The sequence below is a fragment of the Perognathus longimembris genome, chromosome 1, assembly GCF_023159225.1.
Source record: "Perognathus longimembris pacificus isolate PPM17 chromosome 1, ASM2315922v1, whole genome shotgun sequence".
Taxonomy (NCBI): Eukaryota; Metazoa; Chordata; class Mammalia; order Rodentia; family Heteromyidae; genus Perognathus; species Perognathus longimembris.
In genome coordinates this window covers 76535150-76556709 of record NC_063161.1, presented here as the reverse complement: position 1 = coordinate 76556709, position 21560 = coordinate 76535150, and the positions used below count along the sequence as shown (strand labels likewise).

General features: G+C 55.1%; 1 protein-coding gene and 1 long non-coding RNA gene across 2 annotated transcripts in view; both read left to right on the top strand.

Moving 5' to 3' along the window:
• Foxk1 (forkhead box K1) overlaps window positions 1–20097 on the top strand; it is a 51831-nt gene extending 31734 nt beyond the window's left edge. Inside the window, exons 2-9 of the mRNA XM_048330053.1 lie at window positions 184–369; window positions 10095–10251; window positions 10635–10799; window positions 11845–12038; window positions 12924–13090; window positions 13216–13500; window positions 14751–14975; window positions 15425–20097. Coding sequence (XP_048186010.1) covers window positions 184–369; window positions 10095–10251; window positions 10635–10799; window positions 11845–12038; window positions 12924–13090; window positions 13216–13500; window positions 14751–14975; window positions 15425–15708 — 1663 coding nt within the window. The 3' untranslated portion in view covers window positions 15709–20097. The remainder of the gene's footprint in view (window positions 1–183; window positions 370–10094; window positions 10252–10634; window positions 10800–11844; window positions 12039–12923; window positions 13091–13215; window positions 13501–14750; window positions 14976–15424) is intronic.
• Window positions 5337–6326, top strand: LOC125339002. The gene is made up of 2 exons (XR_007208381.1): window positions 5337–5740; window positions 5810–6326. It is a non-coding gene; the product is annotated as an uncharacterized LOC125339002 (long non-coding RNA).
• Window positions 20098–21560: the final 1463 nt, after the last annotated feature.

Sequence of the window (21560 nt, the reverse complement as noted above, 5' to 3'; positions counted from 1 at the left end):
ACAGGCAGGGGCTAGCCGATGCCACAGGGTCCCTAAGCTGGCGTCCATAGGTGTCCTAAGGAGAGCGTAGGAAGTGCCATGTTGACCCCAGGGCTGTGTTGGTGCAGCCATGTGGGTGATCAGGCCCCACTCACCACAGCCTCCTCCTTCCAGGGCCTGACGGCTGCTCTCCTCCCTTTGCAGGTGTACCTTCCGGTTCCCCAGCACAGCCATCAAGATCCAGTTCACATCCCTGTACCATAAAGAAGAGGCACCAGCTTCTCCCTTGCGGCCCCTCTACCCTCAGATCTCCCCACTGAAGATCCACATTCCGGAGCCGGATCTCCGCAGCTTGGTCAGCCCCATCCCCTCCCCAACTGGCACCATCAGGTAAGCCGCCTCGCTGGAGCTCAGGCTCTTCCTACCAGCCTGGGTGGGCCTGGCTGTGGCTGTAGGCTCTGGTGGGCTCTCCTGGAAGGGTCATCCCCTAACCCACTCCTCTTTACTCAGGACTTAACATGCGTCTAAAATGTTTCATTCAGGATTGGGAATGTGGCTTAGCAGTAGAGTGCTTGCCTAACATTCATGAAGCCCTGGGTATGATTCCTCAGCACCACATAAACAGAAAAAGCTGGAAGTGGGGCTGTGGCTCAAGTGGTAGAGTGGGTAGAGTGCTAGCCTTGAGCAGAAAGAAGCCAGGGACAGTGCTCAGGCCCTGAGTCCAGGCCCCAGGACTGGCAAAAAAAAAAAAAAAAAAAGTTTAAAAGTCATGTTTACATGCTAGGTTTGGTGAACTTTGCTTCTGTAACCTTCATTTATGGAAGTTCACCTGGTTGTCATTAGATTCTATTCTGTGAAGGAAAAACCCTGGAGGACAGCTTCAGGGAGACTGGAGTAGCCAAAGCTCCACACAGAGCCCCACCCCAGTTTTACAAGTGTTCCTGGGAACCACCACATGCCTCTGCCCCCAGCCCAGGCCCTCCCATGGATTCCCGTGCCCTCAACCAAGACAAAGAGAAGGAAACAAGGGTTCCTGAATCTAAGGTGCCCTACTGTTTTATCCCCAAGGTTTCTGCTCCTCTCTGCCTCGGTAGTGGTATGCAGCCCTCAAGGTGCAGTACTTTATGCAGCCAGTTCGGAGGCCGTGGCTGCCATGGCCAAATGTGACCTAGCCGCTTCCGCCTGGGCTTCTGTCTTGCCAGCAAAGCTTACCCTGGTGGGGAAGGAGCTTGGTGGCTCCATGGTGTGAAGAGGCCCAGCCCAGCCCTCCAGGGCTCAGGGCTCTCAGCTACCTACCAGCCACATGATAACAACTGCTCTCCAGTGGGACAGAGTTGTGCTGTTCCTGGGTCTCAGGTGTGGGGCTCTCCTGTAGCCAGCCTCACCTGACACCCTGCTGGTACCTCACACGTCACCAGGTTCAGTTTGAAATATCCTATCTCCCTTTCCCTCTCCCTTTCCCCCTGTCCTGAAGATGGAACCCAGGACCTTGTCCATGCTAGGCAAGAGAGCTCCAGGCCAGAGCTTCACTCCAAGGCCTTGTTTTATTTTGAGGTGGGGTCTCTCCCGTGTAGCCAAGGCTGGCATGGACCTCAAGCTCCTCCTGGCTCTGCCACCTACATGCCAGTAAGCGCCACCATACCAGGCTGGACTTGTCTCTTGTCTCACCGTGCTATGCAGCGACTAGATTGGCTTCCTGCACTGGTTTGCCATTGTGGGCTTTGTTTTCCAGTGATGAAATGTGCTCCCTGGGGGATCACGTGTTCAAGTTAGACTTGGTGTTCTCTTTCCCAAAGCCGGAGCAGGGTTGTCCTCCTTGGAGGGGCAGCCCTGAGCTCAAGTCTTGGCCTTGAAGCCAGAATTAACTTCATCGATGGTGGTGGTGGTGGTGAATGACTAGCAAAGCCCATCGTTGCCTCTGGCGATGCTGACCACCTAGTGCCTGTGGTCTTTATGAGAGATTGTTTTTTTTCTCGGCCTCCCATTATAATGCCCAGACTCTGTATGTGACTTTGTGCTCCGGATGTCCAACTCAGCGGGCTCTGCAGGGCTCACCATCCTCACTCAGCTGTGGTGATGCTCTCTTGTTCCTAGCTGGGTGTGTGTAAGTTACACACTGATAAATGCACAGTGGTAACATGACACAGCTGCATCATGTTTGGGGTTCCCCAAAAAGACTACACAGAAGGTCCCCTATGACCCAGCAGTTCACTGTCACATCACCTTAGCCCGGGTGTCGTGGCTGCACGTGGGACCCTACAGCCACACACCTGGGGCAAGTTGCAGTGTGTGTGGCTTATCTGTAAGATAGGACACAAGACCTGCACACGTGGTCCCAGTGGGTCAGCTGGGAGACCTGCCAGTCACAAAGGGCCACATAGCGCACATCCCAGAGTTGTGGTGCCTGGTGGCATTCACAGGAGATAGCCAGGGTGGGCGCTGGCCACAGGCAGGAAGCAGGGAGTGATCTCCCCGGATTGAAGTGCAGTGAGTGGGTCCATGTGGCCTGGTGAGGGTGTTTTAAATTAAATGCAGTAGAAACTCTGCAGCTTTGTGAACACGTTAAAACTCACTGAGTTGTATGCCATGGCAGGTGCCGTGGACAGGGTATATGATATGGCTTAGGCTATTGAAGCCTCAGGTGTGCTTCAATCTCCTTCCAGTGTTGCCTTAAAGCAGCCACTGGGACAAAGCTAAGCCATGCCAGTGCTGCAGGGGCCCAGGTGTGAGCGCAGCGCCCTGTCTGCTTGTGGCCTATGGAAGTCAAACCAGGTGGCCACTCGGGCCTTGGTTAGTGTTTCTGGTCTAGCGTGTGGGAACTGTTTATGGCAGAGCTGGGCATTGCGGCTCTCCAGAGGCCTAGTCTGTGAGTGTGTTCTCAGTGGCAGAGATGGTGGTGGCTCTGCTGTCTGTGAGTCCCATGTCAATCTGCCCAGCAGCATGCATGCACTTAGCTAAACGCTTCCTTCTCCTTCCGGTCTGCATGTACATGCTGCCCGCTCTTCCCCATCCTTGTCCCCCTGGAGCTTCCCACTGGCTCCTCTTGAGTTCTTGGTCACCTACTGGGACTAGGGGATCTGCTGTCTGGTTTGTGGGCCTTTAATTAAGCCTTACAGCAATGGGTCTCTATGGACCTCTGCTTATCTTAGTGCATGGATTCTGCTGGGGTTTAGAAACCTCAGAATCTTAGAGAGTTTGCCGGCCTAGTGACTTTTCAGTTTGAGTTTCTTCCTGGGGTGGGGCTGCCGTGTTTACAAACATGCCCTGCCCTTCCTCCTCTGATCCTGGGAGGAGGAGAGGGTAGGGGCTGGTGAGCGATTTCCTAATTTGGTGTGCCTGCACTTGTCCGTCCCCATTGGCCACTGACACTGGGCTTGGAGTTCTCACTCCTCCCTAGAGCTGCGGGGCACTGCCCTCCCTCGGAGGCCCCTGATGGGCGGAGGCCCTGCCTCAACCCCACCTCTACCCACCCTGGTTTCCCTATGCCGCAAGAGGCGCCAAGTTTCCCGGGGGTGGGTGGGGTGGGGGTGGGTGGGGTGGTGGTGTGGTGTGTGTGTGTGTGTTACGCTGTGGTTTTCTGTGTATGTGTTGGGTGGATTTTTTTTTTTTTGCCTTGAAGTACTTCACCCAGCAAATGAATGAGTTCTTTGAACTAAATTCTGTGACCTTTAGCAGCTTTATGACCTTTCTCTTGCTGTAAAGGAAGCGTGTTTTTAGAAAAAAAGGGACTCAGTTAATCATTTTCTAGGTCTTGCTGTAACCCTGGCCAGTCTTAGCCAGGCTTCTTAGAGCTAGAGTTTGAAGAAAACTTATGAGGTTGTAGGGAGGGAAGAGGCCCTGAGAGAAAAGCCGGGGTGGGGGGCAGAGGGAAAGTAGGGGCTGTGCTTGCTCCCAAGGGCAGGGTTTTTGAAGTTGCTTCTTTAAAAAAGCTTTGCTTGGTGGCTTGTGAAATCAAGTAAATGTTAAGCTGTATATCCTATAAAATAAACAGTAGGCAACTGGCCATTTTAATCTGGTTCTTTAGCGCAGTACTGCTTTACCGCCAGATAATGCAGCCCTTTTTGAAGCAAGATCTTTTGAATTTGGAGATCGTGGGGTCTGTGTGTGGGCCAACTCCCCCTACCCCATCCTCAGGTCCACTGTCCATGGTTTTAATTATTTGCAGTCAGCTGGTGTCCACAAATACCACACCGGAATTTTCAGAAAGGAACAGTCTGTGCATTTGGATGGAGTGCCGAACTCAGCAGTGTGATTTCCTCCCCTCCCCTCCCCCAACACATACACTGTGTGCACTGTCCACCCCAAGTCCCTTAGCAGGCTGGGTCATCAGGTCTGTCCCGTGATCCTGGGCAGGTGATTGAAGCAATTCCTGTTTTACTTAACAGTGCCACAGAGCACTGGAGCCCAGTGCTGCAGTAATTTAAATATGCTGAAGCCAAGCTACAAGGCACTTCCTTAGGTGAAAGGTGAAAGGTTACCATTACCACAGGGGCCTGCACAAGGGCCTGGGGGTTTGGTACAGTCCTACCCACTGGGGGGCTTGGACTCCACCCATTGATAAAGGGCTTCTGGACTCTTGATTTTCTGGCAAACTCTGGATCCTTCAGGATGATGTTTTCATGGTGACTTCAGGTTGGATGTATAGAAATGTTCAGCCTGGAGTATGTGGGCCACTGGGGTTTTAACTGATGTTTCCTGCTTGTATTTGCAGCTCCTCCCACCTTGTCTTTTTCCCCATCTGAGCACCCTGGCTCTCCTGCACAAAGCAGTGGGCACCTGTGTGCTCCTTTTATACATCTGGGGCATCTTCGTGGACCTGTAAGGCTGGGTGGGGGACTTTCCACATGTGACCACAATGGGAGGCTGACAGTGGGAGGCCGTTCTGTGTATACCTGTGGGGGCATTGCTGGGTCTCTGTGGGGCTGCTGTGTGCTTTCAGTACCCACCAGAAGCATGGGAGGCACAGCCCTTCCCAGATTGCTTGCTCAGGGGAAGCAGGGCCCCTGCCATGTACCAAGCTGCTGGGCTTGTTCTTCTGGCCCTTGTCTGTGGAATCCCTTCCTGCATTAAGCCTGTCCCAGAAGAGCTGATGTGCAGTCGGCTGCTGTTTTTCTCTGAGGTAAAATGTGTCTCATAAACTAGTTAATCTTAAAGTAGCTCCCAGATTTTTCTGGTTGTTTCCCCCCCCAACACACACACTTGGGGATTGAATCAGGGCCTTGTGTTTGTTAGGCTGTCACTCTTCACCTGAGCCCCACCCCCAGCCATTTTTCCTTTTTGGGGGGGCCATCCTGGGGCTTGAACTTAGGGCCTGAGCACTGTCCCTGGCTTCTTTTGCTCAAGGCTAGCACTCTACCACTTGAGCCACACCACCACTTCTGACCATTTTCTATATATGTGGTGCTGAGGAATTGAACCCAGGGCTTCATGTATGTGAGGCAAGCACTCTATCACTGAGCCACATTCCCAGCCCCACCTTACTATTTTTCAGACAAGGTTTTGCCAACTTCTGGGCCAACCTGGGCCCACAATCTTGCTGCTCAGGTTCTCAGACTCTAGTCCCAACCCTCCAGGAGTCCCTATTAGTCCAGCCACTTGTCTGCATAGGCCAAAAAAATAAATTAAGGAAGGGCTGAGAATGGAGGTTTATTACAGGGTGGCCCTGGGGGGGGGGGGCAGCACTTCTGTACATCTTCATCTTCAGGGTGGAGTCAGGGGTGTCGGGGGAAAGTTGGGGCAGTGGGTGAGGAAGGTGTGCATAGTGAGAACAGTCCAGGGTCACAGGTGAGAACATTCCCCAGTCACATGTGAGAACAGTCCTGGGTCACAGGTGAGAACAGTCCCGGGTCACAGGTGTTGACCATCAGTTCAATCTTTCTCTCTGGAGGAATTCTGGAGAAGTTATCATCTTATTCCTGGAGTGAAACCTGGGACACGTTGCCTGCTGAGTGGTCCCCTGGGCTTTGAGATGATAAGACTATGGCAATACTTGTTTCAGAAGCAGTTTTGCCCTCTATCATGTGTCACCAGATGCTTATCGGTGAGTCCTGTTCTTCCTGGAGTCCAAGGTGACTGCAACAGGGAAAGCTAAGATCAAAGGGCACAAGACACTCTGTGTGTGTGTGTGTGTGTGTGTGTGTGTGTGTGTGTGTGTGTGTGTAGAGAGAGAGAGAGAGAGAATATCCACATTTTAGTTAATTCACAGGCCTTAAAAAAAAGCATCTTTTAGGTTGCCTCATACACTGTCCCCAACTCCCAAGGAGCTGGGATGGCAAATGTGCCCCAGAATTTTATAATATTGAACTAGTGTTAGGAGACCACAACCATCCTTCAAAGGTAGATCTAGAATCAAAATTCCCCTGAAAACATGCTGGCCCTATTCTTAGATTTCGAGCTTCTGTGCACACACACACACCCTGTGACGCAGACCCTGAGATGAAAGCCTCTCTCCCCTCTGCCTCTTCCGGCCTTGCTGGCTGGCTTCTGAGCTGAGCCACAGGCCCTGGCCTTTTGGTTTTACACAGTATACTTGGACTTCCTCCATGGAAACGAAGGAAGCTTTTCCTCCCCCACCCCATCCTCCCTCGAGAAAGTCACATGGTTTTTGGTTCAGTTAGTGTCAGCGTTTTCTGTACTGTAACCCTGTCATAATGGTTGGGCCCGGCTATTTATTTCCTTCCTTGTACTTTGGTTTGTTTTTCCCCCTCCCTGAAGTTTGGAATTCCTCTTCTCAGTCAGTGAGCTCCGCCAGTGGCCACGAATCTCCCAGGGAAGGCGTTCCTCTGCAGCCAGCCCCTGCTCCCACCAGAGCCGGGGGCTGGCCTTCCTCTCACCCTGGACCTTCCTCTCCATCCTGGGGAGACCCAGGTGGGAGGGGCTTTCCCTGACTTGGGTGGGTGGCCTCCTTTCTAGATTTGCTTTTTTTTTTTTTTTTTTTAAAGGCACATCCCTGATTCTCTTCCTAGAAAAGGGCACAAGAGGACACATTAATTAAAAATGTCTTCCAGCTGGAGGTGGTGATGCATGCCTGTAATCCCAGCTACTAGTCTAAGGCAGGAGGATGGCAAGTGTGAGGCTGGCCGGGATAAAGTTAGCAAGGTCAAGTGGAAGGGTTCGGACCCCAGGATTGTGGAAGGAGGGAGGAGGAGGAAAGGAAGAGTGACTGGGTCCTCGTTGTCCAGGGGTTGGTTAGTTGTCTCTCCTCCTGTCTGGTTTTCATGTACTGTTTTGTCTTTTCCCTAGCGCATGGTGGCCTGCCCTGTGTCCTGTGCCCTTTGTTTGGTTCTCTCTCGCCTGGCAGAGGCTGGCCTGGACTACAGGTGTCTAGGTTGGCCTTTACACTTGAGCATGGAGTGGCCAGGGTCAAGGCTTGCTCAGTCAGGGTTCTGAGCGGCCTCTGCATGAGGCTAGCCCCCTGAGGACGACGCCTGAGCTGAGCCACCCCAGGGTTCTGGGTAGCCTCTCAGCCCACCAGCATGTGGGCATTGGTGTCCCCTTACTGGGGCAGCAGTCTTGCCCGAGTCTGGGTATGAGGGTCCCCGGGTCTGGCCTACCTTGCACACTATATCCCCCTTTGTCCAGCAACACCATCTTCCTATGCTGGATAATTTTAGGAGCTCCACTTGCACTGTGGGAACTGGCACTGGAGGAGGACAGTCAGAGGTCCTCAGTTCTCTAGGGTTCCTGAGTCAGTCCCAGGACCGGTCCAGGACAGCAGGATCTGGAGGGTTGTGTGGAGGAACAGCCACAGTGTGGCTGGAAAAGGCCTGGAGCACAGTGTGGCTGAATTGGTGGCTCCAAGGGCAACGAGGGCTTCTATTCCATTGGTTCTCAATGGGATGGGGAAACACACGTGCCCAGGCAGGCTACCATGCCTGTGGGCGCCCAGGCTGCACTGGCAGGGGTGAAGGACCAGACATGCTGCACTCACCCGGTGCAGAAGCAGCTTCTGGGCATGGCACCTCGGGCCAGAGTAGGCTTGTCCAGGCCAGGGGCAGTCCAGACCCCAGGACCCCACGTCAGGGCTTCCCCCAGTTCTCACCCAAGGGGAATGTGGAACGTGTCGTGGTAGTGGCCGACAACCCTTTTCCACTAAAGGAAGAAAATACACCGCCGCTGGCCCAGTGTGCAAGCCCTGCTGTCCCACCTCAGCCCAAAAGAGAGGGACGGAAATTTGCTTTAGGACAATACTCCTTCCCTCACTCTCCCAATTTTTCCCTCCCATCCCCCTCTATAATTTGTGTAGTTCATTTTCAACATAGTATCTAGTGAGTTCCACTGCTGCTTTTGTTCACCCTTCAGGGAGGGGAATTTAATCCATGCAACAAAGGTGGCTCTCATTGTTCAACTTGGCCTCTACTGGGACCCTGAATACAGCCCCCCAAAGATGGGGCCTGGGGGAGGGGTTTGGCCAAGTCCCCAGGCTTGGGGCTCTTCCCCTTGTATGAGTGGTCATCTTTCCTGTCTTTTCTGTGATGACACCTGACAAGCAGTAGGGTCCCTTTCATGAGAGATATTGGCTTATTCTGCCTTTTTAATGTAGTGTGTGTGTGTGTATGTGTGTGTGTGTGTGTGTGTGTGTGTAGTTTGTGTTTGCATCCGTGCTAGCATGGGGCTTGAACTCAGGGCCTGGGCACTGTTTAAGCTTTTTCTCTCAAGGTTAGCATGCTACCACTTAAGCTACAGCTCCACTTCTAGCCTTTTTGTTGATTAATTGGGAGTTAAGTCTCATAGATGTTCCTGCCTGAGTTGGCACTGAACCTCGATCTTCCAATCTCAGGCTCCTGACTAGCTAGGATTATAGGCATGAGCCACCAACACCCGACTTGTTGCAGGTTTTTAATGCCAGCAGTGGGACTTGAACTCAAGACAGTGCCTCACACTCTTGCTTAGCTTTTTTCTATTTAAGGCTAGTCTTTTGCAGGTTAGTGGGAGATAAGAATCTCTCAGATTTGCCTGGTGCCTTCAAACTGTGATCCTCAAATCTCAGCTTCCTGAGCAGCAAAGCATCACTGGCAGGAAAGCTACTTTATTTTTGCCTTCTCCCTCTCACAAGCTAGTTTATAGGTGTTGATTAAACTTTCTTTCTGTGAAAGGAGCCTTGGTTGGGTATAAGTAACTAAGATTGCAGGCATGAGCCCAGTGCCCAACTCCTGTACACTTTTTTTCAAGGCTGGTCTCTAACTGCAATCCTTCTGATCTTATTCTGAGCCTGACTCGACAAGATCACTTCTGATCTGGGTCCAATTGGTTTTCTCTGAGTAGTTTCAGTAACAGCCATTTTCAGAGTCAAGATCTTGATGAGGTTTGATGAGCAAAGCCTGTGCTAGTTCATCAGAGGCAACAGGCCAATGCTCCTGAGCAGCAGGGCAGCCACAGCCTCCCGTGCCCCGTCAGGACTGCTTCAGGACTGGGCAGGATGAGGGGCTACAGCCGGGCCGAGGGAGAGCCAGTGCCCCTCTCCTTGTGCCCTGGTGTGGAAGCCCTTAGCCCTGCCCAGCACTCATCTATGTTTGTTTTGTTCTTGTCGCCAGTCCTTGGGCGTGGACTCATGGCCTAAGCACTGTCCCTGGCTTCTTTATGCTTAAGGCTAGCACTCTACCACTTGAGCCACAACACCATTTCTGGCCTTTTCTATATATGTGGTGCTGGGGAATCGAACCCAGGGCTTCATGTATATGAGGTGAACACTCTACCACTAGGCCATATTCCCAGCCCCTAGCACTCGTCTCTGGTGTGTCACTCTGGCTCTTCTTCACCTCAAACCTGCTCCTGGGGTGCCATCTTGTGGATACCTTGGCACTGAACAGCTCTTGTGGCCGTGGACTTACGCCTCTGCCAGGTGGAGGCCGCAGCCCCCTTAGGTTCTGCTCCACACAGAGATTCTTGTGGGGCGCTGCGTGTGTGCCAGTCAGAAGAGGCTGGGCGCCGCCACCTGTGTGCTGGGGCTGAGGTACCTCAGTCCTACTGGATGAAACTTGCTTGCTGTCCTTCCTGCACCGAGGTGCACACTGGAGAGAAGCGAGCCCTCGTCATTCAGGTCGGGCCTGAGAGCACGGCAGGCCCAAGTCCCTCTCTTCCGGGAGAACTCATGGTGTGTCCTTCCCTCTCTTTAGCGTTCCCAACTCCTGCCCGGCCAGCCCTCGAGGAGCCGGGTCCTCCGGCTACCGCTTCGTCCAGAATGTGACCTCAGACCTGCAGCTGGCAGCCGAGTTTGCCGCAAAGGCCGCCTCTGAGCAGCAGGCAGACACCTCGGGTGGGGACAGTCCCAAGGTACGCGCCACACGCCGCACCACCGTGACCCACGTGGAGTGGGAGGGAGGGGCCCTGAGGGCAGCAGAGGCAGAGCACTCACCTCTTCCCACTTGCCAGCCAGTCCTGTGACATCACCCACCCCTCTCCCCTCCCCGTCCCGTCGCCTGCCCAATGTGTGGGGCTTCATGGCAGTCATCGAGAGGGGTGGCACACGCTTCCTTAGGTCTGCTATGGGATTTCAGGATTCAATTATGATAGAAGCCTGATTTTTCCTTCCCCCAAGGCAAAGCAGCTAGTAGGAGTTCCATGAGAGTGGATGGCCAGGGATGGAGGGGATGGGTCTAGTCTGGGTGCAGGCAGTGTGGGTCAGGGGCACCACACCTTGTCTCCCTCCACCCCAGGATTCTGCTTCTCCCCAGGACGAGTCGAAGCCACCGTACTCATACGCTCAGCTCATCGTGCAGGCCATCTCCTCCGCCCAGGACCGGCAGCTAACACTAAGCGGCATCTATGCCCATATCACCAAGCATTACCCATACTACAGGACGGCCGACAAGGGCTGGCAGGTGAGGCCATGCAGTAAACAGGAAAGGTACGGGTGCTTCCTGTGGAGGGTGACCCACCACACCTCTATAAGGTGTCAGGCTGCAGTGCGCACAGCCTAGAATGGGTTCCTGGTGCCCCCTCTTCTTCCTGTCCGGCACTGTAAGTACCAGGCATGTGGCCGATGGGGCAGCGGGTGGGTGGCGCCACTGTGGCCCCCAGCACCACCAGCCCTGTGGCCCCCAGCTCCCACTAGGTGCAGTGGGAGCAGCAGTACGTGTTGTTCTCTTGTGTTTCCCCATATTTCCTGCTTCCTGCTTGCTAGCTCACTCAGGATGAGTTGTAAGTGCTATGGGATTCAGTCTTTGCTTTTATATTTTTGGAGGGAAGGCAGCGTTTTACCATGTAGCCTGGGCTGGCCTCAAACTCATGATCCTCCTGCCTCGGTAGCCTGAGTGCAGGTATTAAAGATGAGTGCCACCATGCCCAGCAATATGTAGGTAGCTATTTCTGGGTTCTTCTCTTCCCTGCCCTCCTCTCCTGGGTCCTGGGGATCGAAGCCATGTGCACGTTAGGTAAGCACTCCAACACTGAAGCGCATTCCTAGCTCTTTTTTGCCATGGGTTTTGTAGTACTGGGGGTTGAACTTAGGGCACTACCACTGGAACCATGCTCCTACCACTCGAGCCACATTTCTAGCTAAGTCTTTGCTTTGTTCCTGAAATGCTCCTGATGTTCTGCTTTGCTCCATAAAGATGGCGATGGAGGGCTGGGGATGTGGCTCAGCAGTAGAGCAGCTGCCTCGCAAGGCCCTGAGTTCAAACCCCAGTACTGCAAAAAGAAAAGAAAACAAAACAAAAGATCGGTGGTAGGTTTCCCTGTGGGATTCAGGGAGGAAAGCCCACCCTGTGCCTGGGCCTTGCACATGGGGTGCAGCACCCATGTGGTCACAGTGCAGAGGCTGGCTCCTGTTACCCTGTTGCCGGCATGAGCCAGCAGGGTCTGTGGTCTGTGCTTGGCTGGCTGTGACGGCGACCTTTGACGGTGACCGTCTCTCCCTTCCTGCAGAACTCCATCCGACACAACCTCTCTCTGAACCGCTACTTCATCAAAGTTCCGCGCTCCCAGGAGGAGCCCGGGAAGGGCTCTTTTTGGCGCATAGACCCTGCCTCAGAAGCCAAGCTTGTGGAACAGGCATTCCGCAAACGGAGGCAGAGGGGCGTCTCCTGCTTCCGCACCCCCTTCGGGCCTCTGTCCTCACGGTAAGCCCCTGCTGTGGTCCTCGCATGCTCACAAAGATGAGGTCCCTGGGCTGGTCTTGGCATGTGAGGCTCTTCTGAGAGGCTGCCTGGGACCATTGCAGGGCTTCCAGACTATAGGCATCAGAACTTCTCCAGTGTGTGCCGCCATGGCAGGGAAAAAGGGGTGAAGGCTTAGTGGATCCGTTCTTTGTTGGGCCTGAGGACACTCTGGGAAGCAGCAGCTGGCCTCTCCCTGGCACAGTGTGGGACCTTTGAGGGCAGATGGGGGAGTGAAGCTGGCACTGCCCAGAGCCACCTCTGCTGTCAGGTGATGGAGTGGGTGTTGGGGGTGCAGCTTGGTACTGGGGGGCACAGTCACCAGCAGGCCCCCTGGCTGGTGAATGCCTGGTCTGACCTTTTCTACATGCTCCCTCACGGCCATACCCAGTCCAGAGGAGCAGACCACTTTGGTATCAGAGGCGTGGCTGCTGGCATGGGTGGGAGTGGAGGACCCTGGGAATTCCTCCATATTGCAACCACCCCAGCCTGTGAGAGATGGAGGCCCAAATGTTGTCTGGCTAGGCTCTTCCCAGAGAGCTGGGGACGCAGTAGGAGTGGGGTCGTTGGACACAGGTGGGAGTCACTGGATCTCTCATTTATTGGGAGCGCAGATAACACAGTGTCTCCCCTTAATGGAGCCCCCAACTGGCCATGGTCCACAGTAACACAGTGTTAGAGAAGCACCTGGAAGAGGAGAGCTGGTAAAACCTCAAGGATCCAGAGAAGCCCCAGGAAGGCAGGCAGGCAGGCACGAGGGGATGGACGCTGGGGTCACGTCGTGTCTGAGGTATTCTGTCCGTGGCACACTTAGCACCATGGTCCCTTCTGGCTCTTTGTCCTCTGTAGGAGCGCCCCAGCTTCACCCACTCACCCTGGGCTGATGTCCCCTCGTTCCAGTGGCCTGCAGACTCCGGAGTGCCTGTCTCGAGAGGGCTCCCCCATTCCACATGACCCAGACCTAGGGTCAAAATTAGCCTCTGTTCCCGAGTACCGGTATTCCCAGAGTGCACCCGGTAAGGCTCGCTTCCAGCTATTTCCTGGAGAGGACAGAATTCACCCAGCACCTGGTGTGTGGGGCTGGGCTGGGGCCTGTCCAGGGGACGACCAAGTGACCATCTTCTCTCTCTGCTCCCTCCAGGCTCCCCTGTCAGCGCCCAGCCTGTGATTATGGCTGTACCTCCCCGACCTTCAAACCTAGTGGCCAAGCCTGTGGCCTATATGCCGGCCTCCATAGTGACCTCACAGCAGCCCTCGGGCCACGCCATCCACGTGGTGCAGCAAGCCCCGACTGTCACCATGGTCAGGGTGGTCACCACCTCTGCCAACTCAGCCAACGGTTACATCCTTGCCAGCCAGGGCCCAGCAGGTGGTGCCCACGACACGGCAGGCACAGCCGTGCTGGACCTGGGCAGCGAAGCAAGAGGTAACGGTGCTGCTACTGGCCTCCCTACCAGGGTGTGGCACAGCCATCTAGCCTGGCACTGCAGGCCTGAGCCCCAGGTCCAGAGCCACCCAGTAGGGCAGCACCATTGGTTCCCTCCAGGTGATGCCGAGTTAGGTTGCTCAGTCTCTCTGTCCTCTCTCTTCCTCTCCTCTCTCCCCTCTCTCTCCTCTCTCCTCCTTCCTCTTTCATCCTCTCTGTCCCCCTCTCTCTCCCTCCCTCCTTTCTCTGTTTGAGACTGGGTCCCACTGCAGCCCAGGCTAGCCTTGTATTTCTGATCCTCCTGCCTCCCTCAGCCTCCTGAGTGCTGGGGGGGGGGGGCAGGCACAGTCGCCATATCTGCTGCATGCACCTGGAATTTAGTGTGTTAGGAGGAAGGGAGCATGCGCCAAGAGAAGGACTCCACTAGGGCCTGATTCTGAATCTTTGGGAGACCTTAGGACTGAGAAGCAGCTTTCATTTCCTAGGATAAATCTGATCCTGAGGACTTCCCAGGGTGGGCACAGATGGTATACCGAATTCTGAAACATGCACTCCTGGGAGGCAGGGGCTGACTCAGTCTCAGCACACTTTATTTTAAAGTTGTGGTGGAGACTCTGTCTCAGTGAACCAGACCAAGTCATGGCTCTAGGAGCCAGTCCTTGCATTTTCAGAGGATGTTTTCCCTCCCAGAGTAAATTTAAGCCAAGCACAGTAGCTCATATCTGTAATTCCAGCTCCTTGAGAGGCAGAGATTGGGAGGATGTGGTTTGTGGTCTACCTGGGCAGGAAAGTTAGTGCCCCAATCTCTGTCAGCAACCTGGGGTGCATGCCCATCATTCTGCCTGCCCAGGAGGCATAGGTAGAAGAGAACTGGAACCAGGCTGGTCCCTGGAAAAAATGACCCTGTCTCCAAAACACCTAAAGCAAAGAGGCTGCAAGTATGCTCAAGTGGTAGAGCGTCAGTGTAGCGAGCTTGAGGCTCTGAGTTCAAACCCCATTGTACATACATACACATATACACACACACGTGCGCGCGCTAGAAAGGAGAGAGAATGAGTTGCTTAAAGTTGAAGGCCTATTCTAAGGCCCTGTGAATGGGTGTTCTTTTGCAACGTGGCGAGGCTTTCCGTGGCGCCGCCGTTTCCCCACCGCCATTCTGTCCTCACTCCGACCCTTCGCCAAGGCTGCACGGGAGGGGAGCTGCCGGCCTCCAGGGCCAGGAGTGTTTCTCATCCACTGCTGCCCCACAGGTCTGGAGGAGAAACCCACCATTGCATTCGCCACGATCCCCGCAGCCAGTCGTGTCATCCAGACAGTCGCCAGCCAGATGAGCCCAGGGGTGCCCGGGCACACGGTCACCATCCTGCAGCCAGCCACGCCGGTGACCATCGGGCAGCACCACCTCCCAGTCAGGGCCGTCACGCAGAACGGGAAGCACACCGTGCCCACGAGCAGCTTAACCGGAAATGCTTACGGTGAGGCCCGGCCCATCCTCCAGCCCCGCCCAGCCGCTTGGCCTCCCACCCTGGCAGAGGGTGGGAGAGTACCCTTGTCCTGCAGGAAAGGCCCTGAGGGGACCTGGTGCCCCGCCCCTGCTGTAGGGCTGCTTCCCCCTTGCCTGACTGGGGTTGAGGCCAGTGGTCAGAGAAAGCCAGCCAGAGAGGGCAGGAGCGGGTGGTGAGGGGGAGCCCTAGGAGGTCCTGGGCCAGAGCAGAAGCAGAGGTGTGGGGTCTGAGGCCCGGCTCCGGCCAGCTGGAGGGGCGAGTGTGAGGCTCCCTTGGCAGGTGGAGATGGCGCCCTGCATGACAGGTGGGGGGCGGGGGGTGCAGCGTGGGGCCTGCCAAGTCCACTGAGCATTCTGTGTCGAACATGCCAGGGGTGCTCCTCCCGGATCCCCCTGTGACCTCCTCTCCCTCCACCCCAGCCCTCACCAGCCCCCTGCAGCTCCTGGCAGCCCAGGCGAGTTCATCCACGCCGGTGGTGGTCACCCGGGTGTGCGAGGTGGGGCCCGAGGAGCCAGCAGCAGTTGTTGCCGCCACGGTGGCAAGTGCCACGCCGACTGCAGCCACCTCCACTGCCGCCCCCAGCTCTTCCAGTGGGGAGCCCGAGGTCAAGAGGTCCCGGGTGGAGGAGCCCAGTGGGACAGCTGCTATGCAGGCCACGGTGGTGGCAGCCTCCGGCCCCCAGGGCCCCAGTACCGGGGAGTGAAGCCACCCGCAGGAAGGTGGAGTGGGCCTCACATACAGGAGCCCGCGCGTGGGCTGCATGGTGGACCGAGATGTGACGTGCGCAGCCCCTGCTGCACCCAGATGCTTTGCATTTTATCTCCTGTCCTCCCGTGGTTTGAAACAAAACATAAATCCGTTCAGACAACTGATTGTATGTTCTGGGGGTTCTGTGTGCTTATTTCCCTCTTCTTCCTCACACCACCACCACCACTTCCCCCGGCCCCTGGGGTCCGGAGAAGGTTCTAGCCCAGAGCCTCAGCAACCACCATGGCCCTTGCCTGCAAGGATGGTGCCCCAGCTTTAGGTAGGCACTCAAGGTCCACCACGTGAGACTGGACAAAGCGCAGCCAGGGGCGCGCCGAGGCCGCCTCCCACCGCACTGGCGCGAATGCCTGCTTGTGGTCACTGGGAACAGTCAAGAGAAAGGCGGAACTGCCAAACTGCATGCTGCTTTGTGGGGCCCCCTCCCCCAAAGCCACAGAAAACATCAGCATTAACTGGGATGCCAGCATCGACTTGAGTTTTGGACCCCGAGCACCTCTTGCTATATTTGACCTCGAAAGCGCGGGGCTCCTCACACAGAAGGGGGCGCAGGCCCAGGTGCCTGGGCATCAGCACCTGCAAGACCACCCGCCGCTCTGCCCGCTAACTTCAAGAAGGACCAGCGACTCCGTGCTCCGTCCCAGCAGCAGCCAAGCCCAACCCCAGGCACTCAGTGGACGTGGCTCGCCGGGGTTGAAGGGACAGTGTGGGCCTGCCGCTCAGCATCCTTCCCTCCACATTACAGCTTCCCGGACCTCCAAAAGATGCCATTGTTAGAAATTGGGACTGTCTCTCTGCCGAAGCCCAGGCCCAGGTCAGCGAGTGGAAAGGAGGCGAGCTCCGCATGGCGCTGGCCCTGCTGGCCAATCCACACCATGTGACCCAAGGGCAGAAGGCCCAGGGACAGGCAGCACCCCAAGCTGGAGGCCCAGTCACTGGATGTTCATGTCGTCTCCGGTTGAGATCGGAGCCCCTGTGGTGAAGTAGTCGAGCAAAAGCTGGCTCTATGCTGTTCTGCCAGGGTGGACCGCAAGGGACAGCAGCACACTGGACACAGAGTTCCCGGCAGTGCAACTTGAGCTGGGTACAGCACCCCCTGCTCGGGACGTTTCCTGGGCAGTACTGGGGGCACCGCAGCCAGTCCCAGGCAGACGGGCCTAGGAGAGCCCCCTGCCTTCAGGTGGAGGGACCCCACCTGGAGGCAGAGCAGGAGCCCAGCTGTGCTCCGGTTCCTGGGCAGGAGGACAGGTAGGCAGCTGGGAGCAGCCCCTGTTGGTCACCACCAAAGTCACCGGCCCTACCTGAGACCTGTGCAGAGCATCTGAGGTGAGAAGCCACGGCGTAGGCATGGGGTGAGCCTGCGCTTTCCATCTTACGTGTGTGGCATATGTGGGTCCAGAAATCAGGAATAGGCAGCTGGGTCTGAGAGTATGTTGGTTCTGTGGGCTGAGGCCACCACAGCCAGAGCCCTGCCAGGAGAGGGCAAAGTCACCTTGTCACGCTGCTCCCTTCCTCAGCCACCATCTCTTCCCAGACTACATGTGGTCTCTGAGGCGGATTCCGTGTCTGGATTATCACTGTGGTGGCCGCACACAGAACTGTGGGTCACCTTGTGCCACGGCTGTGCGAGGTGCTGGCAGTTGGGCACTGTTTGCCGTCCTGGCTGCTGAGTGACTGTGGCGGCAGTGGGAGGGAATTTGCAGCTTTACTGGGGTGAGTGGGACGTGTCTCATGGGTGTTGGGTCATCCCCACCAGGGCGCACACCCGGCTTGTGTCAGAATCTGTCCTGGAACAGTAGCCCACAGGGGCATCCCGCATACTGCGGATGCTTTCTGATGAGCTGTGGGAGAGCAGGTAGAACATAGCGGGCTCTGTCCGGAAATCCTGGGGCCCCCCCGTACAGCGTGGACGTGGGTCCGGTGAAGGTGGGCTGGCCCAGCCAAGGGGCCACGTAGGGCTCCAAACTTTGGCAGTCTGTGGTCCAGCTGGTGGCCCCCTCTCATCTCACTGTCAACCGGGCACCCTCACCTCTGCTGCTGGCACCCCACAGCCCCACGCTGCAGTGGAGAAAGTGTATCATGGCTAGGCAGGGAGTTACAGACGCAATGAGCGTGGAAGTCAAGCACGTCCCCCAGGCCAGTTGGTGTGCAGTGTGCAGGGTGTGTCGAGGTGAGGATCCCACCCACCCCTTGCTATTTTTAGGCCATGGGCACCAGCCTGGCATCCTGGGCACAGTTTATGTTTCTGCCCGCAGTTGTGGCAGACACACTGGTGTGGTCCTATGGAGTGAGCATGGGGGCTCTAGTCGGCCCTCCCCTTCTTTTTACCCCTAAAGAACTCATCTTGTAGGTGTCCCCAGGCACCTGGGGCTATGTCTCTTGGGGCTGGTGAGGGGTCCTGATAGAAACCAATGTGCGAAAACAGCAGGGAGCTTTGGCCAGGAGTGAGTGCTCCACCTCACCTCGCCCCTCCCCTCACCCCAGCTCATTCCCCTCACCTCACCCCAGCTCATCCCCCTCACCTCTGAACGTGCCTGCTTGCTCTGACTGCCCGGGGCTGCTGTGCTCTCATCTTGGCTTAGGATGGCAGAGCGCTCACCCAAAGCCCAGCACCTCGGGCCACCCTTAGAATACCTCTGCCTAGAAGCAATATTACCTAGAGAACAACTCCAGTTGTTCCAGCTGCTGCTATGAAGACGGGGCTGCTATGGATAGGGCCAAGCACGGCGGTCACAGCACTTCCCTGCCTGCCCCGTCCCCTGCCATCTTCATGTCCGTTCCTGTCCTGTCCCTCCTGTCCTCTGTTCTAAGCCCCGTGCTCTGGGCCTTGTTATCACAGTAGCATTTTTAAGTGCCCAGGACACAGTTCTCATGGGGGCCCAGTGCAAGACATTAGTACGGAAAGCTGCTATGCTGGCCCAGGAGAGTGTGGTCCCCGAGCTGGCCAGGCAGGCCACCAGGGCCACGGGCCTCCCGGGGCACCCCACGGCTTGTGGTGTGGGCAGTTAGGTGAATGTCCTGCTCAGAGCTGCTTCCCTTCCTCTGTCCTGCCGTCCTCTGGCCCAGGCCACCGCCACTTGGCGAGTGACCACAGCATTCCCTCTGAACTGATGCTAAAACTTGGGCTGTTTCACTGTCTTGGTTTAGAGAAAGTATATTTCATGTTGACAAAAATGAAAGTCACTGTTTGTGTTTGGGTGCTGGTGGCTGCAGGCTGCTCTGTGGGCTTCTGTTGGAGGGAATATTCTAGAATCACATCCCAGGTGGTCAGGGTGCAGCAGCTAGGGCAATGCTTCCCCAGAGGCCAGGCCAGCCAGAAGTGCTACTTGGGGGGGGGGGTCCTCTAGAAGTGTACGATGTGGGGGTGTGGAGAGCAGCCGGCAAGAGCTGTAGGGGAGGGCAGTCCGCTGTGCTGCTGTCAGTTGATAGTTTTCGTGCTTTTTAGCCTTTCTTATCCTGACGCCCCAGGGCTGCTAAGAGTGGTCTTCAGGAGAGCCGTGCTTTGCTTTATTTTTAGGCATCTCCCCCTCCTGGGAGAGACCTCACCGCCAGGACGCATCACTGTACCTGCCTGGCATTCCAGCAATAGGGGAAATGTGTGAGCTTCCAAGCACATATCTGCCCTTGGGTAAGGAGCTCAGCATCAGCTGTATAGGACCCCCAGAGCCCCAACTACCCCAAACCCCTTCAGCCCAAGGTATCTGACCATATAAGAGAGAGAGGAAAATCAAAGGCACGTTGCTTTTTATTCTCACCTTGGTTTTGGTTTCTGGAAAATAGATGCATCTGCCAAGACATGAGATGAATCTTTGGGGACAGCGAGCAAGCGGCTGCTGGGTGGGATGGTGCCCAGGGCCCCGCCGCACCCTCCCTGCAAAGGCCCTTGTCCAGGCCACCACTGGCACCGTGTCCTGATTCCTGGATACAGTGGTTTTCCTGCACGGTGTCATCACTGAGCCTGCAGCTTCTGAGATCCTGGCTTAGCAGGATTAATAAGATGGAATGTTTGAAATTCGCCCTTCTCCCCCTTCTTCAGGGAGGCATGGTTGACCCCTTGACACCTTGGCTTGATTCCTGTTTCAGGAAAGGGTGGTGGGGAGGAAAGGAGACACCAAAGCTGGGTTCCAGATCTTTTGTGGCTCTGCAGGAAGGGTTTAAGCCAATACTGAGATTGTTGTTCTTACCTGAATGATAATTTTCCTGTAAAAAAAAAAATTGGGGGGCGGGTGATGTTTGGGAAGTGTGTATGAGTGTGTGCGTGTGTGTGTTTTATTTTTACATTGGCTGTCTAAAGGATTTTCATGATATGTTTAATTATCAATGCTTTTAAAAAGCAGTGGTATCCGTGGAATTCCGTGGGAATTCTGGTTCCAGAGCTTGGGGTGCCCCCTGTTAGTGGGTGACTCCACCCAGGGCGGCTGCACCCCAGCTCCTGGGGATCAGGAAAATCAGCCAGCCATGTGGCACCCACCTGGGTTTTCATTTCAAATGGGATACAGTATTTTTTTATTACGGAGCCATACATTTTTTTATAGTTTGAGATCTGAATGTGATTTCTAATTGTATCAGACGTTAATGTTTTAAAGCTATAACAAAGGTTTAAAATTTCTACTTTTTGTTTTTCATTTAACTGTTCTTTTATCTATTAAATTGTTGTATGTGGATGGGGAAGTTTTGTTTCTTCTCTTAGCATTTGTTTCTATAACCAGAAATAAAATTATATATTAAAGAAACAATAGCAAGGCTGTGTGGGTCCTTGTGAGCGGATGGGTGGCTGTAGACCCCTAAAGAATGAACAGATGAGGGGACATAACCAGTCCCTCCCACCTCCCTGCTCACCCATCCCCTCACCCCATGCATGGAGTACATAAAGGTCTCCCAAGATGGACCTGGGGGGCGGGGGAGGGGTAAGGAGAGCCTCCAGGTAGTCTTAGGTGGGAACTGTGTGGAAATCAGCCCTGGCCAGAAAAGAGCAAACAGCAAACAGGTCCTCCACACACAGCACCAGTTTAACATTCATTGAGGCTGCAGACAACTTGATGGTAGATCCCTTAATCACCTAGCTTGTGGCAAAGGCTCTGAGTTCCATCCTCAAGCACTAATAACAAAACAAAACAACTTCTCAATTTGCCACTGATATGGACGTGAAAAAGCTGTTTTGAGTTCAAGATTTGTGCACCACACTGTATTTTACCTTACCGGACACAAACCATGAGCACATGCAAGAATTCCCAGACTGCCTAGTTCCCTTCCTGCAAATGTGCAGCTCCTCAGGCTTCTCCCAGTCTCGCACCCCTCTCTCTATTGGGACTTCATCTCGCCTCATCTTTGGCATCAGCTCTTCAAAACCTTGTACCAACCAACCTCACCAGTCCCTTTCTGCCCCATCCTGGTGTCTTCTCAGTGCTGTCCTCTCAAAGCCTAACCCTGGGTCTAAATGTTCATTTCCATTCCCTGTCCTGTTCCTGGAACCTAAACATTGCTCAGCCTGGGTGAGGACACAGGTTCTGCTTGCTCACTGAATCCTTTTCTGCCCCAATACCATGTGCAGAGCACCAGCCAGTGCTCAAGTCAGATCTGCTGCTGCCCTCTACAGGGGGCAGCCAGCCAGCCATCTGTCATCAGGGCCTCACAAGTAAAGGGCTTGCCTCTCCCCTCCCGGCCCATTCTTTTTTATGTATCTGAAGATGGAATATGAAGGATTGAGTCCCACCTTATTCCCCTAGGCACTCACTCACCTGGGCTCAGCAGAGAAAGTCCCCATCACCAGGTGGAGTTTTCCACTCAGGG